Genomic DNA, 22,368 nt, shown 5'->3' with positions numbered 1-22,368 from the left:
GCCAGACTCAGTTACAAGACCTCTCCGCTGAAAGAGCGGCGGTGATCCTGGCACACAAGGCAACGCTGAATGGCAGCTGTTTAATCTTAGCTTGCAACCATACAGGCCAGGGGCTGCCCACGTTCAAAGAAAAGGCGTTAAGTTACAAAGTTCTCCAAAGAGGAGCTTTGGCCTTTCAAAAAAACCAACCATCCTCACCTGGGCATCGGCCTCTTCGTACGGATCAACAAAAACGGTCGTTGTCTGAATTCGTATTTCCTCCTGGGAGCAGGGGAGAAGAGCAGCAATTCAATCTGCTGATCAAGTTGTGCCATCTCCCCCCGGTTCCGTTTTGAGAGCAGCAGCGCGGGTGAACGGCAGTGCCACGCCAGGCCACACGCGCTGGCTCCCTCCCGCGCAGCCCCCGGTGCCTCGCACGTACCTTGGGACGGTCTGTTTTGGGGTCACTTTCCACGTTCTCCATAGCAGTCAGAGTCTCAAAGCCACCAACCACCCTAAAAGAGGAAGGACACGACTTCCAGCTGTCACAACACACTCAAAATATCCCTGCACCCTTACCTCTAATATATCTAATTTATGCCCATTACTCTAGCAGATTTTTTAACCATCGTGTTTGGGGGAAGGGGAATCAGCAACTGTATTCGGAAGACCTAAGGTAATGTCATTCAGTGCAGAAGGTAAGAATTTTTTTTCAAATCTGGGATTTGAATTTAAAACTAAACAGAACATGAAAAATCAAACACTCAGAGGCAAAGCAAAGCCATTTGTTCAAAAACCCAGTAGCCACACAAACCAGCCAGATGGAGAACGAGCGACTGTGGACAGCCGTCTGCGCAAAAAGACACAAACCTATTCCAAAATGGGTTCACTTGCTAATGCTACATCCATAAATTTGGAGCTCCTTTGTTACTCCCACGAGCCTTGAAAAACAACCCAACAGACCTGGTCAAGAAAGCAAATGTTTTCATTAACTTCTGAGTTTTTACCTTTTTCTTTTTTTTAAATTGTATATCAGACTGAAGAGTGATATTAGGAAGAAAGGGAACCGTAACTACAGCACCACGGGCGAGCAGTGCCAGGGTCGTCCCTAACACCGCCAGTAATGCAGAAAGCGCAGGACTGCTCCACAAGCACACCACGACCGAGAGCTCGCCAGGGCTCTGGGAAAGCAGCAGAGCACCGCGTCACAGCCACGAGATAACGCCGGGACACTTTTCATCGCAGTTGTTATTCGCGAGGACGTTAGATCCCCGGTCTCTCATTTTTCAAGTCAACATATCCAAATACTTGCTTCAAAATGTTTAAGAAAGGCTGAAGACTTTCTGGACTGCTGTATGTTCATTTTCAAAAAAAGCGTGGAACAATGGGAAAGTTCCAGAAGAGGATATTTAGAAAGGATAAATGAGGCGACCCAGATAATTATAAGCCTGTCGCCCTGGCATCTATCCCAGCAAAATAATGGAATAGCGGAGACAGGACATGATTAAGAAAGAAAGGAAATAAGTAACGGCAATCAACAAGGTTTTGTGGAAAACAGAGTCTGTCAAACAACCTTCTACTTTGAGACGACAGATGTGGTTCAGAGGGATAACAGTGTCCGTGGAACAGACTTCTGGAAGGCGGCTGATATTTTGATTGAGAAACCAGAACGATATGAAGTGAACACAGCACACATTAAATAAAAAATTGGCTGACAGGTGTCAAAATCTAATTTTAAATAGGAACCACTGAGTCAGTACGTTTCCAGAGGGGTCCTGCTGGGACCAGAGCTTGGTCCCAGGGTATTTAACACTTTTATGCACATCATCATCATCCACAATTAAATTTGAAAACAGCTATACTTAGAAGAGCAGTAAATAAAGACGAAGACAGGCCGTTGATGCCGAGCGATCCAGACCCCTTAGAAAAGCAGGCTGTAGCTGGACAACATCTGTTTTAACAGAGCCAAGCCACATGGCCAGGAACCAAAAATACAACCCGTATTAATGGCTGTGGGACAATGAGAAGCAGCCATAATTCTCAAAAACGCTGCTCCTGGAGCCAGAGGAGTTTGAGGGCAGGAGCCGGCCGTCGAGGAGCCCAGGGCTGCCCGCGGGACGGGGCAATCCGAGAGCCGGCAATCCTCCAGCCTTCGTGGGCAACAGTTCTGAAGCCCGATTGCTGGGATTCCTGGGGCGCCGGTACCAGCACAGGTAGGCTGCCAAGGGCTGGGCAGATGAAAGGGAGGAAAATCAAAATAAATGAAACCGGTGGAAAAAAAAAAAATCAAACTGGTGGAATACGTAGAGTGTTTTATCGGCTAACTGCTTTCACGCCAGAGAAATGAGCAATACCTCAACCAAAAGACACATCACATTCACAGGTATCTGTGAGTTTACTACCGTCTCGCACTCGTGCGGGTGTTTCACAGCGGGCAGCCCTCTCCGGTCCCGCACGACGGTCTGCCGGCCAGCACCCGGAGAGGCCCCCGGCTACCACCCGATGGTCTCAGCTGACCCAGCGGAGAAGTACACCTTCTCCCACCGCTCCACTCCACCCTATTTACACACCCCACACGCTCCTCGCGAGAGCCCCGTTAACCACGTGAAGCAGGCTGACCACCGTGGTGTAAGGCAAGCGGGTCCTTCTCCTTCCACACCCCCGCGCTTAGGGCAGCACCACCGCCGCTCCGGCCGCCCCCGGGCTGGGACGGGCACGACGCGACCCGGAGACGGACCCCATCCCAGAAAACAGAACTAGGCAAGTTGAGAGGAGGCTGGCCAGCCCCCGCCTGGAGCGGAGCCGTCCGTGCTAACGTGTCGTTGCTGCTGCACTGCGCCAAACTTCTCCCCTTTGCTCCCCGAGGGCCTGTCGATATTCTGTAATCAGGTTGTGGCTTTTAGGAGCAATTAAAAAACATGTATGCAGGCTAGAAGAGCCTCATTCATTTGCAACTGGAGGTAGCACACTGGGGGAAGCGGCACAGGGCTTGGAGACCCTGCATGAACTTTGGAAAGTTCGTTACAAAAACTCAATTTTAAAATCCTCCTCCAGGCCAATATCAGATTCACTTACAATGCTGATGATTAACACAGAGCCTAAGATATATTCACTGTATTTTAATTGCCCCTAAAGGAGACTTCTGATTTAATATTGGAGGATTTTCTAGCCAACATCTCCACTCATTATCTGCTCGTATGTTTTCATTTAATTAGGTTCTGATAATTTGAAATAGCCAGATCAGCTATGCGCTGGCAATCCCAACTGAGTAATCCCTTAGCCCATGGCTAGACCTCCCACAGGATCAGCCCTAGTGCGTTGTGGTGGTACTCACCAATCCTCGTTCCTGTGCTAATTGAACGTTATGGGGAACACTTTGTCACTTGTACATTTTAAAAGGCCGTGATGACATGGCATTCACAGGTCATCAGTACATGACCTCAACAGTCTATTTTGACATGATTATAAAGGGCTAAGGGGGAAGAAGACAAAGTTGTTATGCCTGCAGACCATGTAATCTCTTTTCTTCCTAGCTTCTTGTCTCTAAAATGGAAAATTGTTTTCTTTTACACCCCTGCGTTCTCTAACATTTTGCACAGAGAGCATCTCTATGCACATTACAGTGTCAGCACAGTGAGCTCTCAATATAGGTTTATGTCTTTAGACACTGCCATAATACCAATAAAAAATAAAAATGAATTTGAACACAAAGCACCAGCTCAGAGAAGAGAGCTCTGACCAGAGGAACTGGAAATAATTTACTCGTCACTTTTGTTCAGGGCGCCCTTGGAAGCCTTGCCGAGGATCGGGCCCAGCTGAGGCTGGTGTTTCAGCAGTAAAAATTAAAATCCAAAAAGGACAAGATCTGATTGCAAACGTCACCTATCCAGTAACAACTGAACTACACATTAATCGGGGCACTCATGCCCGGATGCAAAAAAAAAAAAGGAATATTTCAACTTAAAGTCTCAAACCGTAAAGGATTTTGCAAACTTTCCTCTGATTTGTCTAAGCAGAGAGATGACATACATGCAGGCTCTCGAAACGTTACACGGTGTCATTGTCAAATCTCATGATGTTAGATTGCAGCACTAAAATCAGTTTGACGAGACGTCATGTGCCCAAGCCCATGCACTGGCATCCGTTACAGCAATCGCTCCTCACAGGAGGAGGAAACCAATACGCTGGAGTAGTTTTGGGGATTCTTTGCCTGTCCCACAACGCATATTCTGGGCGTAAGAGCAGCAGCTCACAGACATCTTGCCAAGAAAAAAGCCCATACAAGTTAAATGTAGAAAAGCCCATCAGATCAGTACATTAAAGCATTAAAAAAAACCCTCTAAAGAGAGAGCCACTGCTTCATATTATTCTAACATCCACTAGCTTTGAACGAAGAGAGAGAAAACCTGTTCTATGAATAAACCTGAGTCTCAGCATAGGCAACTCTGTACATCATTTTCATCAAAACAAAATGCAGACTCCAGGAGTTCAGACTGATATCCCTTTACACCCTCTGCGTGTGCTAAGTGTGCCCGCTCACACCGCGTCAGCCTCTCATTCGGCGTCGCCGGTGCCGAGCTGGGAGCACAGCAGAGAAGGGAAGGGAGACGGGCAGAAACAAGTTTAACCTTTTCCACTGTTTCTGGCTCCATTCCTTTTATAAGGTGCCACGCAGGCTTTGTCCTAAATTGACCAAGTGAGGTGTAAACAGATGTTCAGCTGACATCCTGCAGGGAAAAGGATGACACCTTCAAGACAGCATTTCTATTAGAACACCCAGTGAGACCGAGGGTTTGCTGTGTACTTCCAGGAGACGTTGAACAGAGAAATGATGATCTCAACTATATATTTAGCTCAGCATCCCTGAGACAGCTTGTTGTATTTTTAGAGGAGCCTGATAAATGTTGCATTACATTTAAGCACGGATGACAAGGTAGGTGCATTTAGGTTTTTTTTCCGTTAGCATAGTAATGAAAACAAAAATGTGCCCTTACTCGTGCAATTCTGTCTTCTTGAAAACTGAGCTAAGTAAGCACTGGAAATCTTTGCATTTCAAATTTAGAGATGTTATTTAAAATCTTACTTCCTGTTAAGGCTCCTTTACACAAGCCAGCAACCTTGCTTCATAACCACCGCCAGTGTCTTTGCACGCAGTGCCAGTGAAGCATCTGGAGCAAGCTCTACCCATCTGCAATATGCCAATGAAAGTCGCCCTGCTACATCAGTTGGTGCTGCTCCCGAAGAAAACGGCAGCTCCCTAGCAGTCTCACAGGCATTCACACATGGACTTCCTATTTCTCATATTTTTGTTTAGAAGAATTATAGGAATTAAGCCTTATGCATTGCGGGGGATGGCAGCGGTCCAAGACGATAGAGTTTCCTGGTCAGAAGACGATACAAGAACAATGTCTGGATTTAAAAAAAAAAAAAAAGCTTTAAACTAGAAACAGAAACCAGAAAGAAACATTGTTGTTTTGTAAACACATTCTGCCCTCAAGGTTATTTTTATAAAAAGGAGTACATATATTTATATACACACACAGAGAGAACAATATATACAGGCACAAACACATACACTCAGGACAAAATGTTTTCTATGTATACACCCAATCTGAAATGGAGCGAGCAATTCGAACTGCAACAAGGATACAGTCGAAACATCCCACTCTCTCAAAAGGGCTTAATCTAGCAGGCGAGACACAGTAACGAAGGGCGCTGAAAAAACAAAACAACTTGGAAAAAAGCATTTTGAACCTAGACTCAACAGATGAACCTGGCGCGTAAGGACTTCTCAGCTGTGGCACAGGTTCCTCTTCAGGGATCACACAACGGTTCTGGAAGCGACAGCAGCCCTGGCGCAGCCCCGACGCCGCGGCCACGGCTTCCGCAGCGAGGCCGGGTTTGTTCTCCCACCTTGCTCCTGCCCTGGTGCCGGGGGAGCAGACTCTGCAGCGCAAGATTAGGTCAGGCTCCCTACACAGATTCAGTAACAAAATCAGCTCTTCCGCTGCTGTCACACCACGTCTCCGTTCTCCAGACGTACTAAAGCAGAAGAGCAACAGGAACAGGAGTTTCCCGGCTTAGAAGTCATTGGGGTTCACGGATTCAAACCCTACAGGGAATGTTACAAGTGGAAGCAGACACTGTGCATTATTTAACCGTACCCGGGTAGCTGAATAATGCCTTGTAGTGGTTTTATGTAGCTAATCACTTTAGAGGACAAGAGTTGCTTTCATTTCCCCATTCTACGGAATTGCAGTAGAAAGCATTAAACGGGCTAAGGCATATTTAATACCGAGAGATGCTTATCCACCGAAAGGAAACCGTCTTCCCCAAAAGCATCTGGCAAGGGGAAGAGGGAAGAGAAGACTAAGCTGAGTGCACGTCGGCTACTGAACGATGCCTCCAATTTGACCAAGTCTGAGGTTTCCCAAACCACCTTGTTCAGTATTTCCGGGAACAAGAGAATGGAAGCACGAGTGGCAGAAACCTCAAGGACAGTTCGAAGATCTGTGTAAGCAGCTACGTGCAGCCACGTACAAAGGGGAAAACTGACCTCCATATACTCATCTCCTGCCTCAGTTGCCACATCCTTTTCTCAGTTCTTGACGAGCACAAGGGATACTCTAATAAACGCACAGAACTGCTGCACAGAGCATTTCCAGCCTTGCCGCTCTGACCACAACACTTTTCTCTCTGCTCCCTCTATTGCCTTTCTTTCTATCACATCACATCCCTGCAACCTGCCCTCACTTTCAAGCCCACCAAGCTTGTCCTAAATCTCACCCAAAGCTCACAGAGAGCATTTCTCCCATTCGGCTGATCAGCATGGCTCGATCACCTTCCACTATTATTTTAAACATGCACTTTTTCATGTGTCCCTTCAGCTTTGGAACAGGCTCCCCAAAAACATCCACAAAGCCGTTTCATTCTTCCTGGGGCTTTCTTCTTCCTCGGTTCTGAAGCAAGTGCAAACTGTCGGTGGAAGGTAGGCTGAACGGGGTCACTCCTGTGACTTCCCTGTATCTATATGCGGTCTCTTTTCTACTTACACAGCTCTCTGGGACAGAGATTACGTTTCTATTTCTGCTTCTAAAGGGCAAATGTTCCAGGTCCCTGACCCACAGGAGCTGTGAGCCACTGGATTAATAGCAAATATAATAACAATACGGATGGGATGTGCTGGCATCTGAATTTCATGAAGCGCGCCAGACAGGAACGCGAGCCTGTACCGGTGTTTTGGCCGCAACGTCCCCGCAGCTCATGCAGCTCACGCCACAGCTGAACTCCCAGCGGCAGCGCGGAGAAGGGCGAGCCCCTCGCACCCACCCGCAAGAGCAGCAGGCAGGACCTGTCCTGGGCAGCAGCCACCTGCAAATGCTTCCCATCCACGCCGTGCAGAGCAAGTGCGTGTTGGTTGGTTTACATTATTTCAGTTTCTAAATTAAACCTCTTACCAGCCAGCTAGAAGCCAACAAAAGCCACCAGTTAGTTTTCACGTTAATTACAGCATTCTCTAAGTCAGGAGAAATGGTAATTACTAGAAATGGTAATTACTAATTTAATCTAGGCAGCTCTGCTGGAGCAGGAAATCTGTACAGCCTGCAACACGCCTCCAAGGGAAGGCATTCTTCTCTCACTCTCTGCCTTTGTTTTTGCTCCCCATCCATGCCAAATTATCTCCTTTATTTTCAGCACCATCCGTCCTCATTATTGCCGCGGTGGGCAGCACAACCACGACAAGATGCCCTCCCTGTCCTCCAGCCGCAGCCTTCTCCCGAGACTTGAAAATCCCAGCGCACCACGCCAGACACGTGCCACCTCTTCGCAGCCCCGCTGCCTGCAGCTGGCGTGTTTGCCAAACACACTTAACAGCCAAACAGCCAACTCTGAATAGCTGCTGCTATGTAAAAACCGTGTTTCAAACCAGTGGGGACATGAATAAGATGCAGCTCTCCAGAGAAGGAACTTTTCAATGTTCCATCCCACACAGGACCAAAAAAGAATAAAGGGGTGGGGAACGGGCGCCCTTTCGCTCTTTTTTGTTTCCCAAAGTATGGAAAGCCTGCTGAAAAGTTCTACACAAATTACAAACAGGTCAAATTCTGCTCTCAAAGATACATATGTGACACTCACTAGCATGAACCAGAGCCGCATAGAAATAGCTGAGGGCACAGCTGAGATCAACGTATTCAGGTTTTTATATTAACTGAAATAAGTAATCCTCAAATCTATATGAAAGTCACAACAGGCCAGTAAGCATCCAATTAAGACAATCCAGTTTAACATTCATGGAAACAAAGAATTCTTATTTCATGGGTTCATTCTGTTCTTAAAGCTAGATATTATTCTTAGATATGCTTCCCAGATATTATTGTACTACACAGTCTAAGATCAGATACAGTCAGCAAATCCTGGAAACACCAGGATCTAAAATAGCAGACTGAAGCTGGAGTTTCACTAGAGGTACAATCTCTGGAATCTTTTGGCTTTTATGGCTTCTAAAAACAAATGCAGGTAAAAACAGCTGAAGGATTTTGATGACAGAATACAGATCTTAAAAGCTGCCCACATCAGCCTTTTATGTTAAATTTGTAGGTAAACTCAATTATTCAAGTATTCAATTTGTAGACAAATACACAGTGACTGGCATGCACCTATTCCAGCACCTTCGTTTCTTACATTCTTCGACTTAATCTTCATTTACATGCAAGAAAGTCCAGAGTAAAATTCACCTGCTCTGTGTTCAGATGAACATGTCACTCAGCTTTCATGCAGGGAGCCAAACACGATTCTAAACCAACATTTTTAATAAAGTTGTTCCTCTGTATTTCAGCTAAGAATATTTGCAGTGCTCAGAAAGCAGCATCACTTCTTTACTCTGGCAATCAAGTTCCGACTTCTGTAGCAGCAAGGACAATTCAAAGATTAAGACAGTCTTTCCTAAAACTGCCGCTGCATAAATCTCTGCTATACACTTAGCCAGCGTTACTGGGCTGAAGTAATTCCTCTCTAAAGGGCAACGTACAGGGTGAAACATCATTTGAGCTATTTCACTCATGAGATACTTGAGATGTTATGCATGGTGCGAAGGCTTCTGGGAGCACGCTCCCGGCACCGCAGTGAGCTCAGCTACTCCAAATTCTTTTCTGGTGAATTATGGTAAAACTGGAGCACGCTGGGGAAACACAGCAAAGGCGCCGGAGGACTACACAGGATGCTCGCTGAAGCCCGGCTGCATCCAGAACTGAAGAACCGTCACATTTTCAGCTGAGCTGTCCTAACCCAAATACTATTGGATGAGGTGGCAAGCTCAGGTTAACAGCATCACTGTATGGGATTTAAGAGGATTTTTGCAAGGAGGACTCAAATTGTAGCTTGAGTGAAATAGTCTTAAGATATGGGTAATGTAACTCCTACAAGAATATATCTGCTCTCAGCTTTCAGTATTAGAATTTGCTTTATTTATCTGCTTTCACCAAATGACAAGGGAAATTTTTCTAGGACAGACCTGAGAAAGGAAGAAGAAATATATTTCAAAGGGTGCAATTATTGCAGAAGCAGTATTGGAACTAACAGCACTAAAATAATTGTTTAAAATGAAGCCAGTTTCCGCCTCAAGAACTCACAGGGAGAGAAGATGGATTAAATATATCACTTTCATTGTACAGCACAATTGTATGACATCCAATCAAAGTAAACAGCACATGCATTTCTTTTCAACTGCCGCCCTTCAAACGGCTAAAACTATGAAAAGAATAAAAAACAAATCTTCATTTTAAAAAGATTGTAAAATCCTCAGGAACTACCAATGAAGCAGGCTAGTAAAATTCCTGTTCCTGCCATTTGCACTGAGGCGTTTGTTTGAACAGCTATGCATGACCTGGTAAATATCATGTACCTGCAGCAGAGAAAGCAAAGAACAAACCGTAACATAAAGATTTTGTAGTATCTTCTGTAATAAATACCTTGATCTTTATCATGCGAGGACTTGACTGGAAAAGACTTTTGGAACAGACTTCTTTATAAAGAATGAAGTTCCCCTGCTGTCTTGGCATTGGTAATATCTTTTGATATATATACATAAACATGTATGTATGTACACACACACATGCACACAAACATACAGATTTTATAAAGATGATAATTGTCAGGAATAAAAGAAAAGAAGAATAGAATAAAAAAGAATAAAAGAGGCCAAAAGACCTAACCTATGCAGAAGCTCTACGTTCTATGCCATGATGAAGAGCAGCCCTGTCATGACTAATTTCCTGGCTGACAGCTCGTAAGAGGATGAAAGCAGTGTTGAAGCGGTAATCTCTGTGTCCCAGCAATTAGCATGCACAAATATTAACACGGCTGGTTACAGGACGATGATTACTTTGTTCATGACTCCCTGGAGGGCCACCCACAGAAGGAAAGTAAGGCAACCTACAGTGACGGAAGGAGAAAAAAAGGCAGAGTCTGATGACTGGCACTGATGCAATGTTGGCCACCTACTCAGGACCAGGAGAACTGGATTGTGAGCTCAGATTTTGCTCCAGTTCAATTGCAAGAGTCACTAGATTCTCTTCAGGCTTCAGACACAGGAGAGCATGTCTGCTATGCTGCTGCTTGTAATACTCTTCACTTACCTTCCAAAAACTGTATGCTTCTTATCCAGATAAGCACAAGAGCGGAATGTGATGAAGCTGGAAGGAATAAAGATGTAACAGTTAGCACATTATCTCATTGACACTCAACTACAGCCAGCGATGCTTAAAAACAGAGAGGGCATGCAACAGCTCTCTGAGAGAAGACAAGCCCCTCTCCCTCTCTGGCTCCTCTCTGGGAGGCCCGCTGGCCAGACATGTTTAACTCCTCTGTTTTGTGGGTTTTGTCTTGGATTTCTGGAGTTTTGACTTCTCATTTTTATACCTTACTAACATCCCTAAGCAGTACTCCAAGCACGGTGGCTTGCACGAAGTCCAAAATTAATGTGAGCATCTGCCTCCTTGGCCAGGCAGGCCCTGGGAAGCCCATGCAGGACAGGGAGACGTGCATCCTGCTTGAGAAGGACACTTCTTGTGCACGACTGCGAGCTTGTAGCCAGCAAATACAGCTACATAACACAACAGCCCTCTGCCAGCGTAAACGTCTGTCTTTTAGGATATTTACTTTTTGCATTTCTGTTCCATTAAACTGCCCTGTCGGTGATCCATTTCTCCTCTGGACAGAGCAAATTTGTGCTTCGGATACAAACACGGCAGAAGAATACTTCAAAGTGTCAAAAGTAATGAAAACCTGTGAAACTTGGATTTTTAATTAATTGGACTTTTAATTTTCAGGATTGTATTTTTAAACATAAACATGGGAACTAAAATACCAAATCCAAAGCAAGCTTTACTACTAAAACTTTTCTGTTAAGCTTAATGCTTCTTTGGAAGACTTGGACTATGAGAGTATGAGACAGAGGTTTCCACACTGTGGTCTGCAGACCATGATGGCCCATCTTGGCTGGACACGCAGTGCTGGCTCTCCTCCCTGTCTCCATCTGTTACACTACATTAGAGACAGCTAAAAATACATAAGCATTCCAAAAGCACTTTTCCATATAAGCAACTGCCTCAGGAAGTTATATGATTGCAAATAGGAGGGGCTGCAATCTGTCAGACAATCTATAAAGACGTAGCTTGCCCTAGGAAAGCTTTGAGATGCTGTGCAGAGTGCAAACTCCTACACAGGCAAACATTACAACTTAGCCTTGTGCATGCGTTCTTTGCGCCAGTTTATTGCCAGATCTCCAATACTTAAGATTATCAAGTGGTCAGTTATGTAGCATTGTAATAAAAAAATATCTGAGCAGCAGCAAATATAGAGAAAGCTTCTCATCCATCACCGCAATCAAAATAAAATTAAGGACCATGGAATTAACATAAGCCAGGATGATCCTGGAGGAGAAGCCCTGAGCGTTATTCGAGCATCGCCTGACACAGGGTACCAGCTCACTCTGCACCGCGGTGCCTGTCACCTATGGGAGAGCTATGTGCCCAGTTCCTAGGGTCACAACAGTTGCCAGAAGTGTCTGAACACTGCCCAGGCAGCTTTATAAATGTGGGCAGTGGAGCCTCTCAAGGACTTCACATACAAAGGAATTTCATATTTCATTTGCAAATTTTAGGGAAACATACAACCACATTTACAGCAGCAGATGACGTGACTGAATGTGGTACATCACCCATGAACTGTCTATAACTTCTGTTTCTAGAATCCCTTAAAAAAAAAAACCACCAACAAAAAAACCAAACAAAAAACCCCAACTTCTACTGTCCCCTAATTTAGCACCCGAGTGCTGGCAATAACATTCAAATCCAAAATAAGCTCTACAGCAACTCGATCCTGCAAACTGCCCAGCATGTGCTCAGCCTTCAGTACGCGAGGAAGCCTTTTAAAGGCCCTGCGACGAGCACTTGTGTTTAATTAAAGCTAACCACACCACGGCATAGTTTACAAGCCATAATAACACTTCGCATCACGAAGACCAACACCAAGAACCCCCTCCCTGCCTCCCTCCCCAGTCCCAACAGGCAGCACGTGCGCAGGCACTCGCTCTCCGTCCCGGGGCTCCCAACAGAAGTACGCCTTTTCTCTACTGCAGTACTTACAGAGCAACTAATAAACAGCGGGCTCACGGTGACACAACATTTTCAAAAGACTGCAGGCAAACGCCCGTATTAATGTTACGCATAAAGAAGGTTATTACCACTTCGATATCTTTAAATTTCATTTGTTCTTCCTGCTTCTTCCTTCTTTTTTTCCTCATTTTAGTCCTCATTCTGCTTTTGTACATTGAAAAACAAGTCATTCTCAATCCCAGACTCTGCACTCTGCCACGTCTGGGTTCTACACATTTCAGCAGTGCAGAGCTGTTCTCATTTATTTAAAATCAGGTGAGTAAAAAGCAGCAACATTTCCACAGAGTACATGCTTCATTTCATTAAGCCCTTTCAAAAAGTTCAATAAGGGGCTACATTGAAACAGAGCGGAGAGGTGTAGTGATCTCACGGGGATAACAATGGGGGGACACTGACAAAAATGAACAAAAACTTCAAATCATAGAAACAGAAAAGACAAAGTAATGATCATATAATAAACCTACGGGTCTTCTTGCCGTGCTTCACTTTGCTCTGACATCGGGTAACAGCAGCTGTAGCTACCCTGATTTCAATACGCAGCACTCGACAGAATACCTCACTGGACTGAATTTTAAAGAGTAGCTCGTAAAATGTCATTTGTTTTCTTAACAGAGTAAGACACAATGTCTAGAGGGAAACAATAAAACACAAAAAGCAAGTGACTACTTACAACTGCGATTTGTTTGTGTTGGGTCCCGAATTGGCCATGCTAAGAACACCACGTCCCGTGTGGGACAGATTGGGCTTAAATTCATCTTTGAAAGGTTTTCCCCAGTAAGATTCTCCTCCTTAAAATAGAAAAGATGACAGAAGAAACGATTGTTTTCATTAGGTTCCCACTACATTTTATAAGAGGCACTGACGTTAAATTCAAGGTTTCCGGCACTTCTGATCACTGCACGTGTAATACATTCTTACCTCGTCCCTGTCTCTAGGCTGGTACTTGAGCATGCCCTGGCAATCAGATGTTTGCGACTGGCAACACAATTCCGTGCCCCCACACTATCAACCGCAACACACCAGGCTGTTGATCAACAGCATTTTATATTGTGTGCTGAAGAACTGGCAAGGATTTAATTTTTTACTGCTGGTCCACCATAATTTTTATTTTTTGAGACATTAAATCTTTAAAAGTGGCTACCTGACAAAACACAGAGCAAAGAATTACTAGTTTAATTGCACTCTGGATATAGCATTGCTTCTGGAAATAAAATATCAGGGAGATGAAATACATTCACAGAATCAACTAAGAATAAGCTCAAATGCTTAATTCCTGGCTAAACAAGAAGAATGACGATATATATTCCTCCAAAGTAAAAGGCAAAAATCAGATATTTGGACTAGATACCTGGATGATGTAAACACTTAAATGCAATGAAGTCAAAAGGATGATAAAACTTTGCACAAGCCGCAGATCCAGCCCTCCAAAACGGCTTTCTTTTTCGTGTCTGTGGATAGAAGAGGGTCTGGGAGCCCTCTCCTCCTTGCTGTCATTTTTACATTATTTATGACAGATCTGACATTTTCATTTGCACTTTCCTCCAGGATCATTCTTAATAAGAAAAATGAAGGCTGAGATGAGTCATAGTTTTACAGTCAAATCCATAATCTTGTTTGACAAACCATGAAAAAATATTTCACCTTAGGATAGTATTAAAAATAAAACAAACAAAACTATCCGAACAGGCAGCAGGACTGGTCCATCTGCAGAACTGGCTCCAGAACCCTCCGGAGTAACGGTATCGCTTGCAAAGCAGGAGGTCAGTAAAGGATCTGCAGCGCTCAGCGGCTATTGGCACATGTAATACGGAAAAGCACTTTGATGATACAACTGCACAGGCCAGCAGCACATAAAACTGAGGAACAGAACAGGTCTACTGAAAGCCTTACGCAGGAAATCACAGGAGCGCACCAAATGAGAAGAGAGTTTCAGACGATACCACGAAAACAAAGCATCACACGTGGGCAGCTGCAAGGGGAACTAAGTAAGCAAGAAATTTTGGAAGAAACTGACCCACTTAAAAACCCAATTAATCATGTTCAAAAGACCTATTAATAGAGTTGAGTGTTGCCTGCTCTGCAATTTGACAAGAGGCAGCAAAAGGGGACAAACCCTGTAGGGATTTTCTGTAATCAGGAGGAGAGGCGGAGTGATTACTTCAGCAATCTTTGGCTACTGAGTACTGTAAGATCAGCTAAATTACATCGGCTTGATCCCATATGCCAACCTCTTCCAGTAGCGGGTGAAAGGGACACGGTACAGCTGCGGCCAGCCCTCCTGTCTTGAAGATGAATCCAAGACCCAGCTATCCTAGCCAAATCCAAAGTGTTCAACCTATTAGAAAATGTCTTCCCAGAAGCCAGTAATTTTCTTTGCTAACGAATCTCCTTGTGTGTTCCTATCTCTCTTGTGTGCTAAGAGAGGTTACTTGTGCAGCGCCTACCTCGTTCAGAAAAACAAAGCTCGTCTAGATCGGTACGTAGACAAGTTACGCTCAGAAGACAGCGAGGCTCCACGCCGAGAGGTGCTGCCCGACACCCGGAACACACCCGCGACGCCTGCAGACCCGCTGCCCACCAACGGCGCGATGCTCTGCGCGCTATTTCTCTTTCCCTCTTTGCCTTTCGCAGTTCTCACCTTTCCGCTTCCGTCCGGCCCGGCGGGGCAGCATCGGGGACGGGCTCCCTGCCCGCACCACCACGCCGCTGCCGTGCCGTTGCCTCAGGCCCGGCGCCCGAGTCACAAACTTCACCTGGACTGCCCTTAGAGAAATACATAATTTTGCTTCAAAGAATCTCTTGAAGGAACTCCTAATTATTTGTAAAGCAGATGCACTTGCTATGAGTCCTAACCCAGAGGAGCATTTGCTGCCCGAAATTTTCCGGTGATAGGCAAACACGAGCACAGCCCGTTGAGACGGCACACAGCAGCGAGCGGCCAGACCCTTGAGTCCGTTACACCCTTCATACGCTTCCAGCTGATGCTGGAATCACAGCGCTGGCAAGCTGCTGAAAGAGAGGGGAACCAACCCTGCAGCCTTCGCTAGTCAGAAAAATAATTCGGAAGGAAAGAGAAAAATGGTGAATGACAGAGAGACTCTCTCTTTCTGGCACAAGCAACCAGACCCAAGAGCTTGCAGACAGGAGCAATGAGCCACGATCTTCAGGTTTTGGAATATTTATTTTTGTATGATTTCATTTCGGATCATGCACTGCAGGTCAGGATTAATCTCGTATGTATGAAGGCTAACTTTGGTTCATTCCAGCTCTCTGGAAATAAGGGCTAATATTTTAGTGGGTAGTTACAGCACGAGCCCCAGTCCCTGCTTCCCTCTCTGTCTGCCGTACAGCTGTCTCCAAGGCTCATTCTGTCTGTCTGTCTGTCTGCCCGGGAGCTGCAGCAAGAGCAGAGAAGGGCCTGTGCAGCATTCGCCTGGAAGGCCAGGCGTCCTCCGAAGGGCACAGCCGAAGGGTCTGCGGAGCCTGGCAGCACAGGCTGGCAAGGGGCGGTGGAGACGCTGCAAAGGCACTCAGACAGCAGTACAGCGACGGGTTGGGGTTTTTGTTGTTTTGTTTAAAGAAAAAACCCAAATTTTTAATTTAAAGAGAATACTTTTTTTTTTTTTTAAAAGGAAAAACCCAAAAGTATTCTCCTTAAATTAAAAATAGCCTGAATGTGATGTTTGTCAAACTCCTACTAACCTCTGGAATTGTTCCAGGCTTCAAGTATCTGCTTGAAGCAGGACCAGACAGAGCAAGCCAGAAGATGGCGAGTTAAATGTATATATTTTTTTAATTACTGAAACCCAGAATCACTTTCTCTCTGAAGATTAAGTACAGATCCCTCATTAGTCTACTGCCATGGCAGCACAGTGCCTAATGCTCAGCCAGGGGGTCTGGAACAGGGATTTCGGATTCTTACATTTTACTCTCTACGGTAGAGCTCAATGTAAACTTGGGAAAACAAGTCACAGGCTCCAAACCTACCACGAATAATTATGAGGCATTCAGAAGTATCTAGCAGATTTTACTGCATTTATTCTCAACACGGCTGGGAGGTGTGGCTGTGCCACCTTCTGCATTTTCTGAAAGCAGAATGGATGCGGACAGACAGAGGGACCGTCACACCGTCTGGCTCTAGCCCTCCCATGTTACGCTCACGGTATATGCCATAAAGCGAGGAGGCTCCTCCTTACATGCCCCAAATCTTCCTCTGAGAGCACACAGATCACTGCTGACTATATATGGAGTCACGATGATGCAAAAAGCTCACCCCAGCGCTGACGTACCAGCCTACAAGCAAAGGTCATGGAAAACAAGAACTGGCTGCGGGTGTTAGATTCACAGCGGGCAGTGCTGCCCGTCACCTCACCTTCCTCTCAGCTTACTCCCTGGTAAGATTATCTTCTGTCAAGGTGGAGCTGTGTGCCTACTGGACTTGCAAATGTTTCTGAGATCCTAGTACAAAAGTGCTGGAAAAAAATTCTGGGGGCTTCTGTGCTCGAAATCAGAGGAGTTCACATGGCAGCAGCCACGGCCCCAGGCAGGGACTGCCAGGGGCTGGACTGGTGCTGGGAGTGCGCAACGGAGCAGTACTTACAACCCTGCACACCGGGGTGTCCTGCTGGCACAAAGCTGGAAACGAACTCGGGATCGGCCACGGGAATACACTGGCCTTCTGACAGCGTTTAACCTGTACAACGTCAAAGCCTTCAGGAGCCAGAAGCGGGTTTTGCACAATTCTGTAAAATAAAAATCACATGCCTACCCAGATACCCAAGATTCAAAGCTGGAGGCAGCTGGGAGCCACTTCCCCACATTTTTAATAAAAGAGAAAAATTCTCTTAAATTAAAGAGGTGTTTACCTAATTCTCACACAGAGATGAAACCAAACAAACCACACAGCTCATACAAAAATTTAGACTGTATTCATCATTTCCATGGCTGTCCAGAGTGGCAAGATATATTGAGCTTGTAACTGAAGCACGGTTAGTTACTGAGTTTCGTATCTGCATCTTGTGCTGATAGTGAAAAGGTGAATAGATCTAAACTGACATCTGAAGCAATCACACATCAGCAACCATACAGAAAAAGCGCCACGTTTTCAGATTGTCTTTCGAACTAAAACAGCTTCCTCTTCGGTAGTCTTTCTCCCTTCTAAAGGCATTTTTTCAGAAAGTAATTTTTTTGGGTAAAACTGTGTTAAGTTGTACAACTTTCTTGCAAAGAGCTGAGAGATGCACCTAAAGCTTCAGAAATGTAGCATTCCAAAAGCCAGGTGTGGGCTGGGAATCATCATTCATGACAGTTGTGATTTTAAATAAATCCTTCCTTTTTCTGGCATAAAAATTGCTAAGCAGTGGTAAAGAAGTGGGAGGGCTCTGCTTCACTTCTTCACATCAAAAATGATGGCTTACTTTCTGTCATTTTCTTCTTGTCATTTGGAACAACGAGGTACATAATAACATCTGACACTTCTACTGAGCTTTCCAAGTGAGGTTCTCGAATCACTTTGCAAATATGGAAGCCTCAGCTCAGCCAGCAAGTGCTTCTCTCCCTTCAGATAAGAGGACACGGTGCTTTCAACCCCACATACCAGAGGCTGGATTTTCAGAGGGGCTGCAATCTAAAAGGAGTATATTGCTAGATAAAAAGGTCTTGCTCTTGTCCTTTTGCTGAGCTTCAATCATGCAAGAGAAGGGGCTCTAAAGCTGGTTACGTTTTAGGAAGTTGCCTTGTTAGGAAATCACATTGCAGAACTGACCAAGTTTGTCCGCAGTCCTTTGCTATGGACAGTTCAGGAGCTCTGCTCCTTGCCGACCAAAACGCAGTGCCCATCCCCCAGCCGTATGTTACCTCGGACTTTTACAGCCATGCTACGCCTTCTTTGTGCCCTCCTGGGCTCGTAAATGGACAGAGGCACGCACAAGCCGATTCCTGAGACCTTCCAACAGGTTGCAAGTAAGAGTAGCTGAAAAATGCCTGTGCCGCTTTGAAAATGTAATGCTTTGTGTACAGTTTTCCCTTTTTCATACAAAGGGTTTAGGATATTAAACTTATTTTTCCTACATGCAAATTTTCTTCTATTATTTGGAACACTGAAAATACAGAGCAGCTGCTCCACTTGCACTAGCATGAGTTACACAGAATTACTCACAACGTTCAACCACTTAGTTGTTATGAACAGCAGGAAAAGAGGTACATCGCAAATCTAAAATTCATTTTCAAATAATTAATCATTACAAAGAATGACCATGACTCAGCTTATTGCTCTGAATACTGCCTCTATGGGTGGTTATTTTGTTAGAAAAGAAATAAGCTGCTGCAGCACAATAAAATTTCTCCCAGTAGCCTCATGAAACATGAAGCTGAAGGCTGTAGAAAATTAGTCTGGCCCTCTAAATCAGCGCCAGCCTTACAGGACTGTGTACCTAACTGCTTTGGCGACGCGGGTCTGCCAGCTAAGCTAAGGTAAAACTCTATTCTCCGCTCTTTTCCCAGGGTGGTATCTCAGCTCCTAGATGCCACAATGGTAATTTCCACCCTCCTCCATCCCAAGGTTAACTGCTGAGTACCAGGAATCAGGTGTCCTTCACGTGTCTGCTGGGTCACAGCTACTTTTATGGCAGCCTAACAAGAGACTCAAAAAGGACACATTGGGGTGCTGAATAACAAATAAAAAAGAAGGAAGGATCAGTGCTGCTTACAGATAGGACTGTTCAGCCGGAGCAGCCATGGAAGCGGACAGTCAGCGACAACCAGCTTGGCATTCTACATCTGTGAAATGTTTCCAAAACACAAGCGCACTTATCGAGGCGACCCGAGAGCTCAGTCGCAGTCGATGTATGCATGACATGTAACCTTACGTCACGTTGTACTGTGCCCAAATCCGCCCAGAAGCCGAACAGTCCTGGGCTTAGCTAGCAATGGCGTGGGCGATCACCTAAGCATTCGGGTGCTGCAACCGTAAACCGGGCACCTGTTGCTGGACACGGGACGAGCGTCAGCTGACGGAAGCCAAATGGTGGGGAGATTTTTGCACAAGTCTGTTCTAGCTCCTGAGCTGATGAACAGGAATAATTAAATAAATATAACAAAACAAAAATATATACAGGCTGAATGCACCTTCCACATACCAGTTTGGAAAAGGCGGGGTATTTTTTTTAAACAAACAAACAAACAAACAAACAAATATTCCGAACCTCTTAGCCAGAAAATTTCAGTTAAAGCAGAAGGTTCTATGTGGAAGAGGAAAGAAAGGATGTTCTTTTTTTCGGAAGTCTTCCTACAAAAGGCTCTAACAGAAACAATTCTGGCAGTTTAAAATATGGACGATTAAAAGGTAACCCCCAAATAGTCTTCCCTATTGCCAATTGAGATATCTGGGAAGAAAGCCCTGTTCTACTCCCATATGCTTCTCTGATACTACAGAAGTTATTTACTCCGCCAGTAAACCTCTAAAGACCATTAAATCTTACGGACTTTTTAGCTTTCAAAGATGCATCTTTTAATTTTTTTTCTAAGAAGCAGTGAGTCAAAGAAATACTGACATTTCTTCCAGCTGCCAGAAGAAATAAAAAAGGGAATTTATACTGCAAATAATATACAAGACCCAGGTAAAAAAGGTACAAAGTACTGAATCCCAGTGCTTTACTCCAAAGCTTTCCTAACATGAATGCTTGTGATCACATTAATGACGCGCAAACCAACGGACCAAAATTTTTACACCCCAGGAGCCTGGGAAAGCCTCACTGCGTTTGCCACGCTCTTACACCGCTGCCGAGCTGTACCCTCCTCCGGCCCCGCTGCTGCGGAGAGAACGCAAAGGCAGACAGGCACCCTGGGCCTGGCCACCTCCTTCCAGCACGTGGCTCGAGATACGCAAGCGAAACGTCTGCCTCGCGTTCGAGTGCCCAGGATCTATCAGGTAGTCAGGAACAAATCCTGACAGACTACTTGCACTCCGTGAACTGTCTAAGTGGCTTCCCTTAAGTAAGTATTAAACACGCAGGCATGACAGTTCCAAGAGAAATCTAGTAGCCCACCAGGCTGTCCATTTATAACGTTTTCTTGCGATATTATCATATTCAGTAAGTGATTAAATAAGGATATCTGAAATTCAGCTGTCTTCAAAAAATAAAAACCATTTGGTTGCAAAGAAAATAGTTGTATCATTTGGACTCCACAATAATTGCAAACAGTCTCTAAAAATCTGCAACACTCATATCTGAGTGTACACTGTCCATTTGATTAGAATTTTAATAGTCTTGACGGATGTTTGCAAGAACTCTCACCTGCAATATATTCATATTTAATTAAGAATGATGAGCAAAACAAGATGGAAAAGACTAGAGGTCATCAGACTCCTTTTCTAAAATAAAAGAATATATATAGGAGGCTTTTTCTCCTATGGGCTTATTTGCATCTTACTTCCTACTTGCTTTGCCAGTAGAGCGGGGTCTTGACCTTCAATGCAGCTGCACTGCCAGTCCTGCCAACTGTTAATTGTGCTGTCTTACCATACTTCTACCATTTGCACAAATAGAGACAAGAATGACACCAGCAAGTTAATTTTCATTCCACAGCAGGAGCTGAACTCCACCCTACAAGGGTGAAAGGTGTCTGAGTCAACCCATTAAGTTTCTCCCATCTCCTGACACCTCTTTAATTTCTCATTTTAAAAGATGTTCCTAATTATGTCTTTCAGGAGTTGAACCGAAACTTTCCTTATAACAAAATCAAATCACATTTCTTTTGACAGTCCAAGCGTATATGGTAACAAATCTTGTTAATGGGCTTTTGCCATCAAAACACAGAACCTTTAACTAGTCTCACATCTTAGAGTATGCAAGTGTTGATTATCGCAGCCAGTGGAAGAAAAGCTGTTGGGCAACTCACGCTAACATTACGTACAAAGTAAACAGAGCTAAAGTATTTAACAGCTACAAAGACATCTTTTTTGGATGACCTGTGAGCACACACAGAAGAATATAGCGCTTGCACATACAAGTGACACATGTATGAACTAGAATAAAAATGCACAGAACCCCACGGGACCAGGCGAGGAGCTGTGGAGGCCGGTGACATCTACAAGTGGGTAGATAAAAGGCGCAAGTGGAAAATGAGCAAATTTACAGCAGCAACTAGAGATACTGCATGACATGTCTACTGTGGTGGGCAACGCTCCGAGGACCCTCCAGCTGCTACGTCTCCTGCCCATTTCTGATACGACTGGTATGCAGATCTCCAACTAAGGGAGAAAGAACGGGCAGAAGAATTTAGTAACAGCGATCCCTAAAAGTTCGAAAAAGAGCAGCTTGGGCTTTACAAGGCAACTAGCTGGGAGAACAGATGGTATCTGGCCATTCACCAATTCCGAGGCAGGTCTCAAGTGTTTCATTAATGCCGAATTTGAAAGCAACTTTGCATGAATTTGTTTCTTCCTTTGTTCTTTGCCCTGGAAGGCCAGCTGTAAAATAATTATAATTTTCATTTATTTATTTTCTGAAAGAAAAAGGAAGCAAAGGCCCAACAAGAATTCTGCATGGAAGAGTGCCCAAGTTTTAGACAGAGAATATATCGGATGAAATTTTGAGCGTAGTTAAAATGGTCATAAAATATAGCAATAAAAACTCTGCTTCAAAGTAGAAATACTCACAGTGTACCACATATCATCATTTAGAGAATTTTAATCTACAAGGTGTCTGGAAATAAA

At 44.7% G+C, this 22,368-nt stretch overlaps 1 protein-coding gene across 3 annotated transcripts in view; it reads right to left on the bottom strand.

Moving 5' to 3' along the window:
* PPIL2 (peptidylprolyl isomerase like 2) overlaps positions 1-22,368 on the bottom strand; it is a 75,152-nt gene that overhangs the window by 4,362 nt on the left and 48,422 nt on the right. The window contains exons 15-18 of one of the 3 annotated variants that reach the window (XM_072880638.1): positions 13,324-13,441; positions 10,614-10,670; positions 422-494; positions 199-261 (exon numbers count right to left, since the gene is read on the bottom strand). In XM_072880638.1, the coding sequence (XP_072736739.1) occupies positions 199-261; positions 422-494; positions 10,614-10,670; positions 13,324-13,441 (311 nt within the window). Of the gene's footprint in view, positions 1-198; positions 262-421; positions 495-9,561; positions 9,881-9,945; positions 10,411-10,613; positions 10,671-13,323; positions 13,442-22,368 lie in introns of those variants that run through there. The other 2 variants (XM_072880639.1, XM_072880640.1) reach the window with 2 other exon arrangements.

Source organism: Ciconia boyciana, chromosome 15 (genome assembly GCF_034638445.1).
Source record: "Ciconia boyciana chromosome 15, ASM3463844v1, whole genome shotgun sequence".
Taxonomy (NCBI): domain Eukaryota; kingdom Metazoa; phylum Chordata; class Aves; order Ciconiiformes; family Ciconiidae; genus Ciconia; species Ciconia boyciana.
This window is presented reverse-complemented; position numbering and strand designations above follow the sequence as displayed.